Source organism: Simochromis diagramma, unplaced genomic scaffold, assembly GCF_900408965.1.
Source record: "Simochromis diagramma unplaced genomic scaffold, fSimDia1.1 OVJJ01000305.1, whole genome shotgun sequence".
NCBI classification, from domain to species: domain Eukaryota; kingdom Metazoa; phylum Chordata; class Actinopteri; order Cichliformes; family Cichlidae; genus Simochromis; species Simochromis diagramma.
Window position 1 is genome coordinate 2,114,552 of NW_024387169.1, and position 22,976 is coordinate 2,137,527.

Genomic DNA, 22,976 nt, shown 5'->3' on the forward strand with positions numbered 1-22,976 from the left:
GAAGCCAAAACTGGAGCAATGTGTGACCTCTTGTTTGTACCAGTTAAAAGTCTTGCCGCTGCATTCTGTACAGTCTGAAGGCGATCCAGAGCTGGTTTGTTGAGACACGTAAAAAGACCGTTACAATAATCCAAACGAGAAGAGATAAAAGCATGAATCATCTCAAGTTCTGCCTTTGACACCAGTCTGAGTTTAGAAATGTTTCTTAGATGATAAAAACAGTTCCGGACAAGTTGTTTAGAGTGTTTCTCAAGAGACATTGAACTGTCAAATATAACACCTAAGTTTCTGAGACTCGACTTAAGAACAGGAACTAGTCAGCAGACGCAAAAATGAGTTATTTTTCAGAACTCCTGACATCATCGCATTATTCTGCATCTTCAGTGAGCGCAGTAGTATAGTTGTAGTTACACTGGTGCACTGAGCTGCACTGCACCATTATGACTCCCCAACATCCCGTTGGGATACAAGCGGGGGCCATCAGATTTCGACCAAACAAAATCAAACCTGCATGCCGCCAAACAGAGTTTATTTTTAAATGAAATGCTCTAATTTGTATGGAGATGCAACAGAAGGAGCGATGATAGCGTTCATTTTCTGTCACTGCAGTGTTTTGAGTGTCGTTTTTATAGAGTTTTCAAGAACTTTAGGCATTGTAGAAAAGACGCGTAAGCCTGCGCTCACAGGAGAAGAAAAGCTGCTCGTCTCAGTTGGCTTTAAAAGCTGATCTGAAAGACAGTGTTTTGTTTGTCACTGCCCTGGATATTACATTGTGAACCTGTCCTATGGCTCAGCATGTGGCTGGCAATAGAAAGGACTAGCACAGCAGGACAAATCAATTAACTCTGTAAATGATCTGTGCTGGAGGGGAAGAGCTGGCAGTATGAGAATAAAAGGCCAGAAATCAATCTGGATTTTTTTACTGTGTTGTTTTCTCTGATTTCACAGGATTCAGTCTGGAAAAGTTTAGCATTTAGCTCAGACCCATGATCGGCTCTGCAGGAGACCTTATAGCACAGAAGGGATCAATTCAGTGAGTCAGCACTTTTCACAAAAGGTTCTCATGGGTTTTATAAGCATGCTGCAGGGTATATGGAATAAGAAAGTATACTTTCAATCCCAAATTGCAAATTCAAACCAGAAAAACGACATTATGTAACCGTGCTGCTGCAAATATAACAATGTGAAATGTGATAGCATCATGTAAGTACTGCCTGTAGCCAAAATAAAGCGATCGTTCAGCGCAAAAGGAAAGAGGAGACTTGGAGACTCGTTGCTCTAAGCAGAGAGCGTGTCGTATGATTGCCTAATGTTGTAAATGAAAAGCCGACACGTCCCTGAAATCAGCTTCAGCTTATATCATCATGCACAGACGGTGCATCATCCACTCCAGTTTTTTTGCATATCCAATAAGGAAAGTAATCTCTTAAAGAGAGAGTTGCAGTGCTGGCACCCCCACCTGTTCCCATCTTCTGTTTGGTCATTCAGCTGAGGTAGTGTCCGAGTCACAGCACTATAAACACTTCTAAAAATATCCTGCCGCAGGGCTATATTTAGACCAGCGTTATCAATCCGATCCGTACAGGGCGTGACACATCTTCCCTCCCCAGAGGAGAATCAATGCACTCTCAGGGAACGCTCGGAGACGACGTATTGAAGGAGAGGGAGAGAGAAAGTTGGAGATGCGTATATATGGCTGAGGTTTATGGCTCTGTGGATGTGCTGAGATACTTTAGGAAACAGAAGAGAGGAAACAAAGCAATGCTCCCCGTGGCTGCTGCTGTTGCTCATCAACAGGAGCAGTCAGGCAGAGAGATGGAGCCAATAGTCAGGAATGATACTCTACACACACTGAGGGGTCACATTGAGAAGTACTCGGGTCCTGCTGCTGCTGAATTGGGATTACCCACAACTGTCTGCTCTGCAGCAGCAGCATAAAGCCTATCCAGGGAGAGTGTGTGTGCCGAACCTGTCAGTGTGTGAGTGGCAGTGTTCGTGAAAAGTGTGGTTTTTTTTCTGTTTATCACACACCAGATGGTTTGATGAGGTGCTAGTCACCTTGTTGCCGTCCTTGGGTGATGACGGAGAGAGTGAGAATTTTGAAAGTTTGGTAGAACTATAGACACAGACTTTTATCATAGACTTATCAAAGTAATCTAACTTTGTAACTTTGTAACAAATCAATCCCATAAATCCTACTGCAGGTAATAAAGTTAAATGTTAATGTTTGTGCACGTGGCAGGTCTGTGCGAGTCTTTGTGCGTGGAAGGAGGATGAACTGGACATTAGGGAAGACAGACAGGTTCATATAGAAGCTGTTTCTCTAAAATGATAAGTGGCGGGGAATCAGACCTGGCATTAGCATCTCTTCCTGTCATCTCTCAAATTAGCCCTAATTAGCCTGCTTTGAGATCTGTACACACTAATAGCCACTGAGCCATCTACTGTAATGTGCGTGTAGGTGTGTGGGCCAGCCTTTGTCCGTCGTTGCAATGTGCAGCAGACGCTGTAATCCATGTTCAAAATGTATCAGCATCTTATGGCATTGCAAAACACACTTTTAATTAATTTTGCAACACTTTGTTGGTTTTGTTATTGTTTTCCATGAATGGTCGGATGCTGCATCGCTGTGAATTATGGCCAGGAATTATCTCCTTCCTTTCACGAAGGATGTATCCTCAGTGTATCCTCCACTAAAGGAGGTCATAAAGGAAGGACTGAAGAACCTTTCCTAACGATTTAGAGAATTCAAACAGCTCTTAATATGTCAGCTACACAGATACTTCCAGATCACTTTGGTTTGGAGCCTTTCTAAGTAAAACCATCTATTAAACTGCACCCAATAACTCTGCGTTACTGACAACTCTCAGCCCAGATTAAGTGAGCTTTTCTAGCAAATAGAGTTCCTTCCTCTTCCTTCGTACAGTAGCGTTGTACAAAGGAAGGATTAGTCTTTGATAGTTTTGCTGATAGGGCATTGCGGTGGGATTTAATAAGCCAATTAACTGCCATGTTGGCTTGCCAAAGGTGGGGCTTGAGAGGCAGAAAGGCTGCTGATTAAAATACAAAAGCAAAGTGCAAAGCAGCAGAAACAAAACTGGCACTGTGATGGAAAGCTGTAGTAACGCACACCCACACACACTCGGGGGTTTCCTAGCATTTTTATGAAGGAGTTCCCAGATAGCAATCGGGCCACGAACCCTTACGTAGAGGGATCTCGTCCCAGGAACCCGAAGATCAGACGACTGTCTGTCTCTGTTTGCCGGAGGCAACGATGTGGATTATCACTGTGACAGCGTGCATCTTATTGCAGTCGTGTTATTATGTCAAACCTCAAGTTTCTTTTGATTTTAATGTGATTGTTTCAGGGTATAAACATTAAATAGTCACTTGTTAAGCTGCAATCTGCAAAATGCCTTTTTCTGATCTAGTAGCCAGGCTGAATCAATAATAATAGCCAGCTATGATGCCATCCTAATTCTTGGGAGGTTTAATAGCCATATTTTCTGCCTTACAGGCGTTTCCTGCCAAGACTTCTTCACTGTTTAAGTGTATTATTACCATGTGGTGCAAAATACCCCAGCACTCCATACGCAGTGTCTAACAGTCTGTTCAGAGAGGTTTCGTCATAAGCAAGAATTCTCTGATAAACCAGTTGTGCAGTAATAAAAAAGTAATATTGTTCATTTTACATGAACATGAACACATGAGTACATTCAGCATTCAGCACAGGTGTTACCACAGGGGACAAACGTGGAAGCAAAATCACAGACTGCACAGAGTTCTGATGAATAAGAAGGAGAGAAGAATATGTATTTGTAATGCTGGGGTAGGTGAAGACGTCGTGTAGTGACTTTGGGGATGAAAAGCGTAGGTAGGTTTCCTCCTCACAACAGGAGAGAACCTCATGCCGTCTCTTTTATCTGTCATCAAAATACTCAAAAGGAAAATCTGTCCTTGTGTGTACTTTCTGTAAGAAGTTCTTCCTTTTGTTGCTCTGAAAGGTTTTTTGTTTGTTTGTTTGTTTGTTTGTTTGTTTGTTTGTTTGTTTGAGACACCTCTTAGCAACAGAACAAGGGTGAAGAGTTGAAAAAGTCTTGGTTGAATGTCTTTCTTCTGTTTTTAGTGCAGAAATGTTGGGCAGTCTCATTCACATCGAGTTATCATCACAAACATGCTGCGGCCCTCAAGATTTCAGAGATTCAGAGATTTTAATGTCAGTCCACAGCTTTGCTTCACAGTGAAATATCTCAACGTTTACTCAAATGATTGCTGCAAACTTTGTGCATTTATTCATAAAGCACAAAACCTTAAACCCAAAGCCAGCAGCTTCATGAAAGCATGCTAAAAGGTGGAACGAGCTGCTGAATGTCAGTTAAAAATCAGTAGAGTGTTGATGTGGCAGATGTGCTCATGCTAGAGTGCTACACAATTATTGCAACCATGTAAACTTGCAGTCTTGTTAGCTTTGAAGACGGGGACTGTCTGTGATCAGTTGGTTACCATCTAACAATTTAATTGTTGCAATATGTTTGTGATAATGTAACTATAGTAAGATTCCAAAAATTGCAACTGTGTTGCCGTTTATCTACACAGAAAATCACATCAGTTACTTTCATTCCACAAATCCTGATCCTGCAGAACCCAAAAACTGCAAAATGACCCAGGCATTCAGCAAGCTTGTTTATAGAAATATAACCAGAATAAACAGTAATTATTTGCAGACCTTTTCTAATCTGCTGAGAATGACTGCAGGCAAACAACAGTTGCTGCAACTTCTTGCAATCAGTCTCCAACAGCAGAAATAAAAACCCCTCAGCAATCACAGATTTGTTTCTAGCTGCAAGGAGACTGACATCTTCTTTTTATTCTACAGCGACTGAGCCATTCCCAAACGGCTGTTGCTCGTTAACCATCTCAAGTTCAGGAGCGCGCTCCGTTGCGTAAATGCCCCAGTGAGCTTTTTTTTTTTTATAAAGTTACCATTTAGCTCACAGTTCAGGTTCATAGAGCTGCCAGCACGTCTGCAGATTAGAACCCTCCTGTTAAGCTCTTGGAATCATTCGTTGCCCCTGTGAGCTCTGCTGATGCTCATACAGCAGCTTTAGTGTTTGAATCACTCTGAGAAGTGCTGTTGGTATTCATGAGATTGATTCTGTTACAGCCAAAATGACAAATTTATTCTCTTCATCTTCCCGGGGCATGACTGCTGTCATTTTGTGACTGAGCACGATTATTTACACTTTTACGACTTTGTCTGAAAATGTAAAGCGGCAGTAAACAAACAAACAACATGAGCTGAGACTGCAGATTTGTGAATGTTGCATGTTTGTGCAAAAGCAGCACGAGACATGAGGAGTCCACGTTGGTGTGTAATGGGAGGCTGGTGGATGGGATTACCAGTGATTGCACCTTTAAGAGCACTCTAACTCCCATCAACCAATAGGTATCAGCCATCTCTCCATATTTCTTCACAGTGCATTGCTCACTCTTTCTCTCTCTCCCTCTGTCTGCCCCGGCGTATTTCTTTACTTAATACCAGTGACTTATGTCTCTTAGTGGGTGTATAGATAGAGCCGCAGAGTTAATCAATGAAATGCACTGCAGCACTGCAGGAGCATTGGCCGGGGCCTGGCTACCCCCACTACCGGCACGCACACAAACACACACATATACACACTGCATTCTCTCTGGCCTCCGACAGAGCCACAGATCAAAGCTGTGAAAGTAAAAGTAGACACACAAATGTGCCAGTGTCTGCTTAATCCTGCTACGAGATGCTGGTCAGGCAAGGTTGTTTGCTGCCATTGCTGAAGTGTCGGAGCAGCTTGGGCACGTACCAGGAGTTGTGGTCATAAAAAGCTCATTATAGTACGAGAAAAACAATTTTCCCCGAACCGCGTCACTTATTTTTTGAGCAGAATCCAGTTAATTAAATCAAGTTAAAGTTCCGTTATTGTGAAGAGAAAAGCTAAAATGTAAAATTTCCCACTGTGAATTTTCACAGAGCTCCCACAAATCTTGGCTCGTATTCACATCATTGCATCAGAAGCTTCATCAAAGTTTCCCTGTGGAACATTTTTGGATGCTCACCTCTGAATTCCTCTCTTAGTGGGATCTTTAGGTCAAGGTGAGCAGCGAAGCACTCGTACGATCAGAAACTGACCACTCACTGTTTTTTATCTTCACAGGGAGACACCCTGGAATCTATCCTCTTTATCAGCAAATTTAAATTAAACAAATCTCACCACAGCTTGTGCCTGTCCTCTGGCGTTCCGTTCATTAATTAGACGTCTAAAAATATCAAACCCCTCCAAGACTTAATTAACCCATCGACTCCATTTGGTAGATGGTGTCTGTCTGTCTTTGGAGGGGAGATGAATGACTTGTATCGCTGTGTGTTTGAGAGTGTATCCATATGGCTGTGTACATGTCCCAGTTAACTGTGTGTTTTGCATCGCAGTAAGCTTCTGTAACTCCTTTCACACATGAGTACATGTTAGTGCTCGAGAGGCATTTTGTGCAGCACATCCAAACACCTCAAGCCTAACACAACTTCCTCAGCGATGTCATCACAAAATGCCACTTTATTGGGTAACCTGGTTCTGAATCAGCTGGCAGCAAATCTTTTGGGCTTGTAGACACTGAAGTTCAAAATGAGCATCAGAATGGAGACAAAAGGAGATTTAAGAGATTTTGAATGTGGTGTGGCTGTTTGTGTCGGTCAGACCGCTGTGAGTCTTTCAGAAACTGCTGATCTCCTTGGACTTTCCCACAAAACATCTCCAGAGTTTACAGGGAATCGTACAAAAAACAGAAGTTATCCAGTGAGCACTGGGAGTGGCCGTTGCTCAGGAGGTAAAGCAGGTCATCTACTGATTGGACGGTTGGCAGTTCAATCCCTGGCTGCTCCAGTCTCTATGCCAAATATCCTTGGGCAAGACACTAACCCCAAGCTGCTTTCCGATGCATCCATCAGAGTGTGAATGTAAGACAGAAAGCAATTAAGCACAGAAATAAAAGTGCTGATATGAAGCAGACCACTGAGGGGCTACAAACAGGAAACTGAGGCTGCAGTTCACAGGGGATCAACAAAACTGGACAATAGAAGATTGAGTCTCGATTTCTGCTGCAGCATTCACATGGTAGGGTCAGAACTGTTGTAAGCAACATAATAGCGGTATTGGTGGTTCAGGCCGATGTAATGGTGTTCGAGATGCATCGTTCAAACACAGCAGCCTACCTGAGTGTCGTCCACGTCCATCCTTTCATGACCACAGCGTAGCGTACCACCCCACGAAGCTCAAACTGTCTCAAACTGGTTCCTGGAACATGACCGTGACTGTACTCACATGGCCTCCACATTCACCAGATCCCCGTCCCCAGAGCCTGGCACAGCTGACTCACATCACGGACGTGTTGTTAGGACATTATGCTTGTACTCAGCTTTTTGCATCAAAGCGTGGATCACGATCGAGGAAATAATTGCTCGATTGTTCAAGATGTTTTGATCTGATGACACTCGCTAATTTAGCAGTTGTGAATGTGCGCACGTTAACGCTGCGGGATTAGTGCCGTTTACGTTCCAGAATATAAATATAACATCATCTTTAAAGCCTTTGATGAATTCTTGATGTTTTTCTATTTTTTCCATATAAAACTGATAAATGTTTTATTTGCAGCAAATACCCGTTTGAATAAAATTCACATTTCACTTGCTATTTTTCCTGCTGATGGCATTTGTATCAGGGAGCGATTACAGTCATCTACCTGATGCATTGATGACATTTGCATGTAGCCCATCTCCTCCTGACATTTGCCGCTGTCAGTCAGCTGCCACCCAGTTCATTTTCAGAAACATCTGATTGTTGGAGGAAAACACAAACTTCGTATTTGTGTATGTGTTTCAGTTGTGGTTTGAGGACATGTTAAAACCAGGGCGGCAGAGTTACTATGAAATCAAAGAAAACTGCTCAGCGGTCAGATTGAACAAAATAAAAACTCGAGATCTCCATAAAGATGTGAAAGTGAGCCCAGCTTCCACACAGAATGATGACTGATGGTGTCGCATCATGTAAAAGCTTGGCTGGCTAAGCTTGTGACATCACAGAGTGCAGCGAGGTTAATCTAAAAAGCAAAATAGAAAAGCTGGAGTAAGAAGGGTTTGTGTTTGCAGCTGTGTGTTTGTAAGTGAGGCTAAGGTCCTGACTCAGCTGTTATCACCACAATAACTCGGTTCTGTTGTTTTTTTAAAGAAAAATGTGTGCAGGAAAGAGAGAGAGTGAGAGAGGGAGCAACAATCATCTCTGGTTCATTATATCGGTGGGTGAAGTTAGCCCAGCACATTTTAATAAGCTGCACCACTGTCTTCAATACAGAAACCTATTAGAGCCTTTTAATGGCTTTGCTGTGTGCTGTGTAACGGCATGTACCATAATGGAGTTGCTTTTCCTTTGTGGTACGATGATGATTCAGAAACTAATTTTCCTCCACATCATCTGTACCCATAACACAGTTACATGGTAACAGTTACATGTGTTCTGCTTCAAACGCTTTCAAATAACACAGCAGCCTATCTGCTCAAAGCACGTGTGACTAATATTAAAGTGTGTTAACCTCCAGCCACACAGAGCCTCTCTGATTGTCTTCCTCTTCGCTCCACATTCGAGACCTTCGTGATGTTGTGTGTTCAGTGTGAACTGTTCGCTCCGTATGCAATAAAGACAGCCAATGAGTGCTCTCACTCTGAATGGGAAATGGTGATTCTGACATGGATACTCAATTACCTGGTTTAACAAGTGGATGAAAATTGCAACATATGCAGTGCCCTGCTCGTTTCGATGGCAGGCTTCCACTTCCGATAGCTTACGACAGAGCGAGCAGAGGCAGCTCCTTTTCTCCTCTGGTTTCGAGTTTTTCTTCCAGCGGTAATTACGATCAGCAGCCCAGTCAAATTCACAGCCGACTTTCAGTCGAGGTTTTGAGCAGTTTGTAACCTGGCCAAACTGCAGAAATACTAAAACACCACACAGCTGTGTGAAGGCGCTAATGTGTGTTGACTCATCGAGAAATCAAGAAAGGATCTGCGTAGCTCAATGGGTGGAACAAACTGTGCCAGAGGTAGGGGTTCAGTTCAAGTGTCTATCAAGCGGCACGTTGATTCATTGATGGAAATATTATAGCGCTGCTTTTATGGCTTCAGGGTTTTAAAACGACTACATTTACATAAAAAGGTGAGACACCCGGGTCAGGATTCTGTTATTCTGTATTGTTAACTTGGTAAAAATATCTCACCGCTATGGCTCGTTCACAGCCGGAAGGAAAGGTGAGAATATTCTTACCAATACTCGCCAAACTTTGTTCCAAGAATCAGCAGAAAGTACAAGAAGACGGCAGATTGTGTTCGGGTAGCTGCATACTCAGAAACCTGTTTTGGTTCGCTATAACAACACACCAGAAGTAACATTTGGACGTTTCTGCAGTGTCCAGTAAAGGTGCAATCATCTGTTGTTCACTGACACAATAATAATAATACATTTTATTTACAGGCGCCTTTAAAGACCCTCAAGGTCTTTGTGTTGTTAGTACAACAACATAAAAACATAAGGTAAATGAAAAATAAAAACAAGCATGAAAGTACAAAAACTAAACAAGGTAAGAGTAGACGAAGACAGAGTGATGATGAAGGATATGCAATTCTGAATAGATGGGTTTAAAGATGCAATTTAAAAGTAGGGAGTGAGTTTGTAGTGGAAGCTGAAGGTTCCTGTGGTAGTCAGGCGAGCAGGTGGAACAGCAGAAGAGAAGCTGAAGAAGAGCGGCGTGTACGAGGGGGCGAGTACGTATGGAGATCAGGTAAATATGGAGGAGCGAGGTTATAATCGCCACTAATCTTCCCTGCATCCACTCCACAGAATTCAGTATGAGAATCCTGATGAAACCAGGAAAACGCTGTGGAAGTTCTTGAGAAGTACACCCGGCTAAGGCCCCACTCCCACAGACCTGTCACACAACTACCAGTAACGAGGGAAAAATGTGCTTTCCCTGTCCAGCAGTGATTGGCTGGTCCCAAAGAGGATCACAGGGTTGCCTGATGTTTGTACAGAGGTCACCCACTTGTCTGCAAACACTTGATGAGCAGAAGTAAAAATATTTAGAGACAAATCAGCATCTTCTGTGCAAACTACAAGCAACCGCAGGTTTTCCACAAAGCTCTTTGCAACCAGTTTCATGTTGCTATTGCCAGCAACCGCTTGTTAGCTTATAGTAGTACACACTTTTTCCCTCACCACTGGAGATGCCTCCGCTCAGCCTGTAGGGCGGTGCGTGACTGGGGGTTGTGTTGCAGCGAGTGAAACTTTCACTGGTACAGAATGGATTCAGAGAGACTTCAGACGATGGCTCAGGAGTCTGACGGCATATGCAGGAGTGAAAATCAAGATTTAACAGATTAATTCTGTCGGTGTTACATGCTGAGCTGCAGGGTGCTCGCGGTTTTGTTTTTATCTGTTTCATTATTGTTGTTGTGAAACTGCTGAAAGAAATGTTTAGTTTTTGCAAATCAGGTTTTAGTCTCATGGTAATAAACGTTTGATTTGCATATTTGACTTGGTCATTTAAGAAAAACCTCCGTCCTCTGTTATTGTTTAACATATTTAATACAGTGAATTCAGTGTTTTAAATGTAATTTTACATAATGAATGCTACTACACCAAGTATCAGAAATACACTTTTTCTAATAAGCAAAGCAGAACTCTGTAAAGCAGGCATCTGTAATGCTGAAGAGAGCCACACTGAGAGGAAAAGGCTGTTAAAGTTGCAGTAATAAATATGTTCTGTCAATACAAATACATAAGAGGTCATCTGCAGTGACAGGTCTGAGGTTTGGTTCAGATTTATGGGCATTTTAAAGTCTGTCAACACAAAGTTAGCAGCTTTGTAGTACAGAGCAATCAGCAGCTAAAGGAGGAAACCGGGAAGTTAGTGAGGAACAAGCAGAGCTAAAAACATCATGAATAATACATTCATGGAGCAGCTCAAACATGCTTCCAAACGCTCACTGTTTTAAAAGCTTTAAAAGATGATAGCATATTAATGCAAAAACAACCATTATGTGTCTTTGTTATTCCCCCTACCCACAAGGTGCCCCAGGATGAGTGGGGGGGTTATCCTGGAGGTGGGAAGGATGATGAGATACCTTGCCGTCGGATGCGGAGCAGCAGCTATGTTAAAGCCATGGGGGACGAGGAGAGCGGCGAGTCAGACTCCAGCCCCAAGACGTCGCCTCAGAAGTCAGTGCGGCCAGACGCCCTGGTCAAGGCCATCATCAGACCCAGGGACCTGCTGGACTCCCAGAGGTATGACGCATGCTAGCTACAAGTTTTAGTAATTAATGTTGTTTGGCTCTTTGTCGGTTTTAGTTTTTCCTTGCAGGGTCGTGTTTAGTGAGTCAGTGTCCCTGTAGTGCTGCACAAAGCAAACATCTATCTGATGTCCTGAATATAAACATATATGTTTATGCAATCACATATCCTACACATGGTTTCTTATGTTTGCAAAGAAGAAAGAAAAACATAATGATACCAGTCAAACTCTAAGTATTGATCCCACTCTGTTCAATGTCTCAACGTCCGCCAGGATTTCCCTGGGATCCAACCGTGGAGGTTCATACCGCTGTGGCTGCCAAACATAAAAACTTTGAACAGCTCATATAATTATCATTTAAACTTTCACAAGTTTAGTTTGAGGGTTGATTATAATAGACTTGCTTTTTCCTTTGTGTGCCGCAGCTGTTTTCACCCACAGTCTAAAAATCCCTTTATTTCCTCTCACTTTAATTCATTATAGGTCACCAACAACCATTGGTTATGTACTGTAACCCCGGTACAGTCGTACCTTTGTGAGCTGTCTGCTAATAATGAAAACTCAAATTCAAACATAAATAAAAATGTGACTTAAATGCAAAACGGTGTTACTATTTCTGAGGTTATCGGTCTTGTGCCCATTTATGTTTCAGATGGGGTTTGGGTTAGAGGTCTGAAAAGTGAAGTCAGAGTAGGAGTGCCTTATATTTTAGTTCAATTCAATTCAGTTCAATTTTATTTATACAGCGCGGAATCACAACGACAGTCACCTCAAGGTGCTTTATATTGTAAGGTAGACTCTACAATAACACATACAGAGAAAAAACCCAACAATCATATGACCCCCTATGAGCAAGCACTTTGGCGACAGTGGGAAGGAAAAACTCCCTTTTAACAGGAAGAAACCTCCAGCAGAACCAGGCTCAGGGAGGGGCGGGGCCATCTGCTGTGATTGGTTGGGAGATAAATCAGTCAAATTAGAGTAAAAATAAGACAACAGCCTCCTTGCAGCTAGGATAAACCGCTGTTTGCCCGATGATTACACTTAATTTTTTGTATTTATGACTGATTGAAAGTAGCTGACATTCATATAGAAGTATAGTTTTTCCAGCTTCTGGAACCTTTATTGCTTTATAAAACCTCTTTAAATGAGTTCATTTTCCTGACATCTGATGTAATTTCAGATCATGAACATGGATCTGTGTTTTTAGGAGCAGTTGTTGCCTCACTGTTACTCTCTCGTGCACAATCCCCCGAGCACCAGTTTTAATATTCCATATTTGACCCACCAGCACGTCGGTGTCAAGCCCCTGATGGCTGAACCTTGTAGTCATCAGAATTCCTTCATGGGTTTTCATATCAGCTGTGAGAACATGTTAGGTGCACTCTTCTGGGACGTGTCCTATTAAATGGTGAGGAAATTGAGGGCTTTTGTTTCGATAACTTGTCGGTGGAGGAAAACACTCATAAGAGGATTACAAGATAAGATGAGCTGAAGACACGCGAAAAACTCACTCAAACAATTACGTTACAGAGAGACGCGAGACGAGTTACTTTGATTATTGCTTTTACAAACCCATCAGATTAGAATAAAATGAGATACTAAAGCAGGGGTCCCCAACTCCAGGCCTCGAGGGCCGGTGTCCTGCAGGTTTTAGATCTCACCCTGGGTCAACACACCTGAATCAAATGATGAGTTCATTACCAGGCCTCTGGAGAACTGCAAGACATGTTGAGGAGGTCATTTGAATCAGCTGTGTTGGATCAAGGACACATCTAAAAACTGGCCTGGAGTTGGGGACCCCTGTACTAAAGAGTGCTGAGATCAGCAGAAAAAGGCCTCACGTGTAGCAACACCAGAGCAAAGATACGATTCAGTGACGGCTGTTTGTGTCCTTAAACGTTTAGTCTTAGGTTGTGTTACCAACAGACTCAAGGTATTTGTCGGTTTTTGTTTGCCTCACCTCGTCCTTCACGAGGTGTTCACCTGAACACAGCTCTGGATAAACATGAGAGACACCACACGACATCCTTTCTATTACTAAATTGTATATTCTATCCAGTGTTTCCTTTTTTGCATATTTTACTATACTGGCTTTTATGTTTTGAAATTGTGTTTTAACAGTACTCCAGACACTAAATGAAGACATTGTGTTTGGCAGATTCCCGTTTTCAGTCATTTCTAAAAGGTGGCAATAAAAGAAAGTAGATTCACTTTTGCATCTCGCTCAGCGGAGCCATCTTTCTTTTCTCTCTGCAGAATGTGAAAACTGTAATTACAGCTGAGGTTCACAAGTGTATTTTAATAATGTGACAATTTAAAGAGTATCCCAGACCTGCTTTTCCAAAGCACAGTGTTTTTATCTGCCTCTGTTCTCATATATCGAGCACATTTATCAGCCAAGGTTTGAGTCGAGTGCAGTGGGATCCATTAAAGACCCGCAGCCTCGACTTCAGTCGCAGAAAGCCCGATTTTACTTTCTCATTTTCAGACAGTTCGATGGTTTCTTTCCTTTTATCAAGACTTTGGGGCAAAATGTGCAGACGAGATCAAAGGCAAATACTCTGCGGTAGTTCTGTGATCTACGCCGATGATTGTGATGTGTTTCCAGTAAGACTTTGATTTAAGAGTAAAAACATTTTAGATTTACTTCTAAACCTAACTTTTAATTCACTTGTTTTCTCTCCTGTTAACTAAAATCACTTCGAGTGCTCTTCAGTTCAGGTGACGACAGAAAGAACCTTGGAGGCAAAATTGGGGATAATGTGGAAGGTGGACTAAACTCTGAAGAAGCCACTCAGAGCAGGTGATGCTGCAGGAAAAATGAGGTCTTGTTTGACCGCACTTATTTTTGGATCAAACTTACCCAGGTAACAGGATTAATACTGAACTACCCTGGGGCTTGGGGGGCAGGTATGTTAACCAGCGACTGGTGGGTGGGGCTTCTGCACCGGCCCCATTCACCCCTTCATCTTCAGTTTTATCTGCACCTTAAACATGAGGTGGATGAGCACTACTGTCCAGCACCCTGCTAAATAAAGACATAAACCCTGAATAGGAGGAGCCTGTTTATAGAGCTGTAATACTTAACAAAAAATACACCTTTTCTGCTAAATTTATTTGAAATTTGGGCAGAACTACGATCCCTGTGGCTCAGGGTTGATGTTGCCTCTGCTGCATAATGTAAGTATATCCTGTTCAGCTTCTCCTTCGCGCCATGTGTTCCACTCGGGGACGAGCGGGTAGGAAAAATTCATCACAGGGCTGCTGAGACTTCTGCATAAATCACACTGTCTGTCTGCTCAGCTTCGGGTCTGCACAAGCCTAAAAGCAAATAATGACATAAATTGGAGGCATTATGCAAAGATGACCTTGCGTCTGACCTCAGTGTGCAGTGTCGTCCGGTGACAGCCCCGTAGTTTGTGGTATGCAGTGTCAGACAGTCACAGTAAGATGCACGACCCACACACACCGATGAGTCCCTCGCTCTTCTACTCTCGCTCTTCAGGCAGGTTTTTAAAAAGCTTTTCCATCACACGGTTTTGTTTTTTTCCACAGAAGCGTGGAAACGTCCATGGGCAACACCCACGGAATCCATTAATGCACCTCGCCACTATTAACCCGACCCTCGCGAAAACACAGACACACACACACAGCAGAAGGATTAATTGCGAGCTTTTCTGGCAAAGTGTTTGCGACGTCTCTCTGCAGGATAACAGCAGAACAGGAAGTAGGTCAGCAGATATCCAGAAACCAGCTTCTACTGTTAAACACTTCTCTTTCATGACTACATAATAAGCCAGATATGTGATCCAGAGGATATATACTGACAAATGAAATGTTATGGTTGGTGATCAGCGAGGATCATGCTGATATGAGGAGTCTGGCCATGTTAACATCTACCTCAGAAGCTCTTTCTGTGTAATCAGTGAGATATGCAACTTTTGTCACACCTTGCAAAGCTTTCATCACCGTCCGTTTTAAATAGACATAAACAGTGAATGATTTATGAAGATGCAACAGCAGGAAGGGCTATCAGTTGCAGTTATTGTCCTCCAAGGCTCTTCTGAATAATAGCCCTCTCAGCGGTTAGACCGAGTCTGCTGGGCTCTGCTGAAAGAAAAGTATTGACACTCATGGATCAGGCTGTGGGGCCTGACTCCCAGTCCATTGATGGCATTTAGTCTGCGGGAGAAGGTTGGTCGGTGCATTCATTTAAATGCCAGGAACGTCCCCAAAGGTGTCATTACTGAAGAGTACTAATACTCCACTGATCGCGCTCTGAGAACATCATAATGTGGCATCCAACAGCTTGGCATTGATTTAGCGCGGCACTAAAAGAGCCTGGTTGTATGAGCAGGTGTACATGCGTTATACTGGAAGTGAAGTTGCAGTAGAGAAATGGCAAAGATGTGTGAGGTAACGGAAACATTTTGTCCAGACAGAAAATGCTCCAATCAGCGGCTTTTTAAAAAGCTTGCACAACAAACCGTGGACCTCATTCTTCCTTATGGAATTGCTTCCGCTCAGCAGTGCGCTTTAATCTTGTGCGAACGGCTCTCCTGAGGTAATTCCACAACATCTACGTCAGGTTAAGGTTAGGGCTCCGACCGCTCCGCTTCAAAAGATGGAATTTTAGTTCAAGGTTTATTGTCCTGCTGCATCAGCCTGCCACCACTAAACCCTGATATTAATCTTTAAAACACGTGACAAATTCAGTTTACTCTTAGTGTGAGCAAACAACGGCAAAACTGCCACAAATACACGAATATTCCGCTTCTTAGTTGATGTATGTCAGCAGTCAGTGGTATTTGCATGCTAACATAATGCTGTGTGTTGTTTTTATTAAATCTGTCTATAGTTAAAATAATTATCGTTAGCTATCCCAACATGTGGGGCGCGTAGCCCCAGCCTTAAACTGTCTCTATATACAGCTTGTTTAATACTGAAACCCTCAGTGAGAAGATTGTAGCCAACTTTTCAGAGATCTCTCTCCTCCAAGCCAACTCGCACTTCACATCCTTGTGAAGAGCACACTGAAATTGCCCGAGTGTGTTACAGTAGCTCTGACCCACTCCTGCAAGCCTGTGTCATTGATTGGACACCAGGCTTGATAACTCGTGACCCCAATTAGTTTTTGATGATGCCATTAACCTCGGGTTATGGCCATAGGTTTTTCAATTACATTAACATACTAATTCCTACACTGTGAATGATTGAATTACGGTTTGAGTACAGAACAATACAATCACAGTGTTTGTTTACGAGTTCACTTTGTTTTTCAAACAAATAAGAACCATAAATATAAACGTGATGAAAGTAAATAAATAAAACTGTTGGATAAAAATGTGTTTTTACATATTTAAGTTTTAATATCTGTCAGATATGATTTGGACGTGGATCAGAATTATTGCCTGAAGGCCAAGAAAAATGCCCAGCAGATTTATTTCCCCAAGTAGACATTACAGCGTTTGCTATACTGGTCCACTTGATTGTCTTATTTTATTTGACCTTTATTATTATAATTTATTTTTCAGGTTTTATTTTATTTTATTTTTTCGTTTTGAGTTGTTACAATCAGAAAGGACAGGACCGGGGGACAGGGAAGAGAAAGAAAGAGAGGTTAGGAAGACAGTTAACAGAAGGAGAAGAAAAATAGAGGAGAAGAGCGATGGAGAGAGAAAAGATGCCGAAATTCTGATTTCTACTACAACATTTATATGGCATGGTCAGAATCTGTTGTAAAGACCATGAAAGCATGGCTCCATCCTGCCTGGTTTCACTGATGGAGGTTGCTGGTGGTGTAGTGGCGGATATTTTGATAGATGCTTTCAGCAGGATTGCGCACCGAGTCACGAAGCTCAGATCATCTCAGACTGGCTTCTTTGGGTTGTGGTGGTACAGAAGAGTCACACCATGGAAGTGCAGCTGTGTGATGCTGTCATGCCAACATGGACCAAAATCTCAGAGGAATGTTTCCAGCAACCTGTTGAAGCACGAAGAATTAAAGAAAAAGGGTCCATCATGGTACTAGCAAGGTGTACCTAATAAAGTGGCAGTAAAGCAGTAAATCAGATCAGTCCCCGAACTTCTAAACTGTGCTTTTCATAGACTTTCAAATCTACAGAGATCAGACATCAAAACACCGCATAGTACCAGATGCCGGAAACATTTGAAGACCTGAACTATTGTTATATATTATTATTATTTTTATTATCCTCTTGAAGTTTTTTCAGGCACAAGAACATGTGAGAAGGTCAGCTTGGAGACACGGATCGACCTGCAGCTTTAATCTAAACACTGTCATGACTGAAAGTTTTGTGTATTATTTGTATATGAAAGAGCGCGCCGAGGTTTATAAATCAGTCTAATCTGAAGCCCTCAAAGTGTTTTTCTGACTGACCTACTCTGCATGCAGCACTGACAAAGATGCTTTTTACACTTGAACACTTTAAGTCAATAATTTGAAAAGAAATTTGTTTAATTTGGATTTGGTTGCATAATTAAGCCACCAGGTGATATTTTAAACCAGTGATACTTCTTAATTGTCTGAGCACGTTAATATCTCAAGAGGTGCTTCAAAGTCTGACCACTTTCAGCTTGTGTCACCGTAGCGCTGCGCTCCATGTTTGTAAATGATGTCAAAGATGTGAGAGCTCTGAGGCTGTTGTGGTTCAATGGCCTCGTGGGATGGAATTAGATTGGATCTAAGACATAAGTGGCGCAGGTTGGATTTCCTCTCCACTCGTACCAATTCGATGTCCCTCCGGGGGCGCACGGATGAGCCAAACACAAATTTGACAGCACCGGGTCCCTGAAGCAAATCACGTTAAAGCGAGAACAGCCTGTCGAGTCGTGTCACCTTGCCTCACTCTTCCGGGCTCTCGTGTTTGACGGGGTCGCCTCTTTGTTCGCCTCACCAGTAAAGAATGCTTCGCTGAGCGGGTGGAGCCGAGAAGTGAAGTTAGGTGATTGTTTTAGATAATCATCCGCTCGCCCCACGCCTGCCCGGGCCGCGTGCGTCCTGTAAAGCTGACAGCTGCGATGAAATGAATATGAATGGCTGTTTTTGCCGTGGTCAGACCTGCCAAAGATATTTAAAGAAAGTATTAATGATGATGAACTGAATGGCATGTGGCAAACTTCACTATTAGTCATTAGCATAATGAGTCAATCAGTAATCATATGTCACATCTGATAACGGGGTGCGCTGACACGCGTGCACACGCACACGCGCATCTCCACTTGTCATCTGTCGCCGCCACCCTGTCTTTAAACGACACTTTGACTTTGATCGCACAAGCTGATCAATCACGCGCATTTACGGCACTTTCCAAAAAAACCTCTCATTTGTTCGGCTCCCGGCTGCTATAATTAATCAGAGTTAACACTGGCAAAGCTTTCGATAATTCTTGATTCAACATACTGTAATTACTCATTTAGATGGCATTGTGTTTGAGCGTTTCTCCCTCAGATCTCAAGGTCAGAGCGGAATTCCAATTCATTGATTCGTGGCTGCGTGGGACGTGTCATGCATAGATATGCTGCTTTTCTGTTTCCAGAGCTTCGTCTCTTCACTTTTGTGCCTCTATTTCTAGTATAACAAAAGCACTGTAGCAAAATGAGCGTTTTTAATCTTCCACCACATAGCGTCTCGTTCTCGACGACCGCAGCCTCCTGGATGCTGGCGCTCATGGCTTAAACAGCATATACGAGAGCTTATCACAGACAGCTGTGAGTCGTCTTGGTTCGGCGATTGCAGGTGCATTAAACTCAATGTTCTGCTGTTCGCATTCTCACCTCTTTAAGGTATTTCAAGATTGCTGCTTTCTTGCACCACACTGACAAAACCCTAGAAAACATTTGCAGTAAAGATCTCTGCAGGGCGTTGCTCTCCTTTTCTTTGTCAAACACACCTACGCCCAAGCATGTTTCCCAATTTTTGTCCCCGTTCTTTTAATGTTCCCTTAAATCAAATGATTATTTGAATTTTTGCTCCAGGATGAAATGGTTTCGGCTTAAAATGCACGTTGTTTAACCACTAACAGCACTTTCACTGGCAGCGTAAAAAGCAGGAAGTGTGAGATTCCCATCATCCCCTGTCGTGATATTGGCCAACAATGGAAGTGCATTAGTACCAATCAGAAACATTAGAGGAAATTTGCTGTGGCATGATTTGATAAAGGGCCAACGCATTCTCAAAACAGCCTCCCTTCACTCTGCTGCTGATAATAGACAGCTCTACAGGCAGCGATGGGCGAAGTCATGCACATTTCAAGCATCAGCCGGTGCACTTCTATCTGATCTTGTCAGCTAAAAGCTTTAAAGTTTAAAGTGTTTTTGTCCTCATTTAGCTCAATTAACCAAATGTAATTAGCCACACAGAGAAAGAGAGTGTGATTGATGCTTCACTGTAGCTGTGGTGTTCAGCATTCATCATCAGATCCTTTTTTTTTTCTTCACCGACTGTGGACCAACTCGTACCGCACTCCTCATGTTGCCATTCGTTGTGTGAACGTGTTACATTGTCTCAACCTGCCAGCTGACTCTAACTGTAGCATCCACCCACTTTCCTCATCACACAAACGCCATGACGGTCATATGGTGTCACCCTAATGTTTGCGGCGCTTTGGTGAAAATTCCCAAGCAAACATTCCGTGATGTCACATCCATCCAACAGCTCCTTGTGGGACCCAGTAACTCTGTTTTCTTCTCTACCCACAGCTCTTACCGCCTGGATAAAATCAACAGTGACATGCGTAACTACATCACCAATTTTGCTGCAGACTTGAGGTGAATACAGGTTCAGCTCCTCCCCTTGCCTCTCTGTTGCTGCCACGTTGCAGCGGTCAGATGTCAGAGCCAGCTGGCTCGCCGCCCTGCTGACATATTCAATATGGACGCCTTACAGAGCAAACACTCAAGACCAGTCAATGAAAGGTCACCTGGGGCAATCTGCTCATACTGCCAAAGCACAAGGCAATGATGCACACAATGCAGATTTGATTTTTCCTGCTGTTCTTTACATCAGCGTGCTTTTAGAGTTTTTTTTAAATATAGTGCTAAAAATAAGATATGTGGTGCTTGTACCACAACATTTACACTTAATCGCTGGGTGTTTCTACCCCAGCATGTCTTTGGGTGTTCAGAAAGTTGATATTACTTTGCAAATACGCAGGGCCTTGCTACAGCATCACAAGATGGATTGGGAGACTTTTAATCACACTGGCATTTTCATGCTGCCAAACACCAGCGTTTATCTCTATAAAAAGCCCAGAAACTGCTTACTCATCCCGGCCTGTCATTAGAAATAGATCTGGCGGAGGGAACCCAACCTCACTTTGCTATTCCAAAAGCGGCTCACATAGTATTCTTTATTTTACTTAAAGCACATTTCTTCCGAGTCATTTTCTCTTCGGCAGATTCCTAACCAGCCATGGGTTTCTGAGCACCTCTCCTGCACTGCTGGGGGAGCACGTTTAATTGACCTGGCTGACACTGGGGTGCTCTCCAAAGTGCTTGCTCACTAACTAGCCCCTGATTTGCATTTCCCTCATTTCCAAGCACTGATTGGATGTTTCAGCACGACAAAAATCAAAGTGCCTTTCTAAGGACACGAATGAATGTAGCGGGGGGGAACAGGAAGAGACAGCCTAAGAGCCACGGTGTCATCCAGCCTCCCTCTCAAGCTCAGCCAGCTGTGCTTAGTAATTCTTCATCGTGTTACACAAAATGCTTGTTTATCAGTCAGATTATATTTAATTGATTTGCTTTATGGCTGTAGTCCCACTCCTGTCCTGCTTTTCTTTCTCTCTCTCTGTTCAGTCAGAGCTACCACTTGCAAGCCACCAGGGACATGCACCCAAGCATTGCCCTGGATCCCTCCACCAACTACAACTCACCCAAGTTTCGCTCCAGGAATCAGAGCTATATGCGGGCTGTCAGCACCCTCAGTCAGGCTAGCTGTGTTAGCCAAGTGAGCCAGGTGAGTGTGCATCCCCGAGGGAGCCAGAGGGGTTGGCTTTAATTTCCAGGACAATTTAATAAAGTCATTTCATTTAAAATCCCACTTAAAGAGTCAAATTCTCCTAGTTTCATTGTCACAGCACTGAGCATTGTTTTCAAAGCCCAGGCATAATTTTTCTGACATAAATTTAGTCTCAACACTTTACTGCACATTGTTTATCTAGACAAATTAAAGGATTCCAGTGGGGCTTGCTGAGATATTCATCTCCTTAGTAAAAGGGAGATATTGATTTGCTTGGAGTCCCAGCATTTCAACTAAACTTCCTCTAATTCCTAATCCAAGTCGAACAAGATGTTTATCTTTGATTCCTGATATTGCCAAATGAGAGTGGAGAGATAACGGTTAAACAGTTTCTGCTGTTTTAAAGGCATTCACATCAAATCCAACAACAAATGTGTCACGAACTCTCTGACAGTGTACGACCTTGACTCCACGAACCTTCTCACAGACTCTGCTTCTTTATGATTTTAAAGTGAGAAAAAGTGGAGGTTTACAGCCAACTGATAAAAATATGTATCCTCACTACCCTCGATCGATGGAGCTTATTTATGGATTTGTTTCTCTCAGGTGAGTGAAACAGAAATTAACGGCCAATTTGAGTCTGTGTGCGAGTCTGTGTTCAGCGAGGTGGAATCCCAGGCCATGGACGCTTTGGACCTGCCCGGCTGCTTCCGAACCCGGAGCCACAGCTACCTGCGAGCCATCCAGGCTGGCTACTCCCAAGATGACGACTGCATTCCCCCCATGGCCTCCACCGTCACCTCCACCATCAGGTCCACCACAGGTAACCATGGTTAAACATAAATCTGCACAATATATTAGTGGACATGTGACACTAATACGTTTTATTTTAACAAGGATGTGTGGTTATGGATACATAAAGACTATTAGTGCCAACTCATACTGTCAAACAGTTTCAGAATATTTGCATGAATCATTCTTGTATGTGTTCATTTTTACTGAGGCATTTGTAGTTACCAGTTGTGAGCTGTTCGTACTTTGGATACAGTGCTTCATCTGCTCATCCACTGGATGCATCAAAGAGTAAAGCTATGAACCCTATTGAAAATCACAAATGGAAAGTGTCTGAAATAAAAATCAGGTCAGAATAAGGACACCTGCTGCTTTTTCCACTGCTTATATTTCTTTGTTGTGCCACATGGTGACAGTGAGCACGCAGCTTTATCGTCTCGCTGGAAACACCACATGAAGTTTTTACTTGAAGCGAGTTTACACGGTGCTGCAAAAGCAGCTTTTCACTCACAGACTGTTTAATTCACACAAGTTATTTTGTCTCAAGCTCACGTTTACGCACAACGAGATGATATTACAGAGCTGCAGACAGTTGTGTCTACACTCGGATCAGCTGACTACAGCGGTAACCGAACTGTCGCACTAGTTAGTCATATGTATCACACGTGCAAATTACTCAGCTGAAACATGCATTTACTTCTGATACTGAGCATTCATTATAAAAATTGTAAGCTGTTGCTGGTTTCAACAATTCCCTGATTGCTGGATTCACAGAGGAAAGGATACGTCCTTGTACAGATGAAGAATGTGGGAAGAACAGAAGAGAAACGGC

At 42.9% G+C, this 22,976-nt stretch overlaps 1 protein-coding gene and 1 long non-coding RNA gene across 7 annotated transcripts in view; one reads left to right on the top strand and one right to left on the bottom strand.

Annotated features, from left to right (window-relative positions):
- The window catches only part of dlgap2a (discs, large (Drosophila) homolog-associated protein 2a), a 182,140-nt gene that overhangs the window by 128,391 nt on the left and 30,773 nt on the right, over positions 1 to 22,976 (top strand). For 5 of the 6 annotated variants that reach the window (XM_040048948.1, XM_040048943.1, XM_040048944.1 and 2 more), the window contains 4 exons: positions 11,143 to 11,357; positions 20,089 to 20,157; positions 21,190 to 21,349; positions 21,959 to 22,175. In XM_040048948.1, the coding sequence (XP_039904882.1) occupies positions 11,143 to 11,357; positions 20,089 to 20,157; positions 21,190 to 21,349; positions 21,959 to 22,175 (661 nt within the window). The remainder of the gene's footprint in view (positions 1 to 11,142; positions 11,358 to 20,088; positions 20,158 to 21,189; positions 21,350 to 21,958; positions 22,176 to 22,976) is intronic. The other variant, XM_040048945.1, reaches the window with a different exon arrangement.
- On the bottom strand, positions 15,603 to 19,957 carry LOC120744504. The gene is made up of 2 exons (XR_005698377.1): positions 18,791 to 19,957; positions 15,603 to 18,448 (listed from the first exon to the last, which is right to left on the bottom strand). It is a non-coding gene; the product is annotated as an uncharacterized LOC120744504 (long non-coding RNA).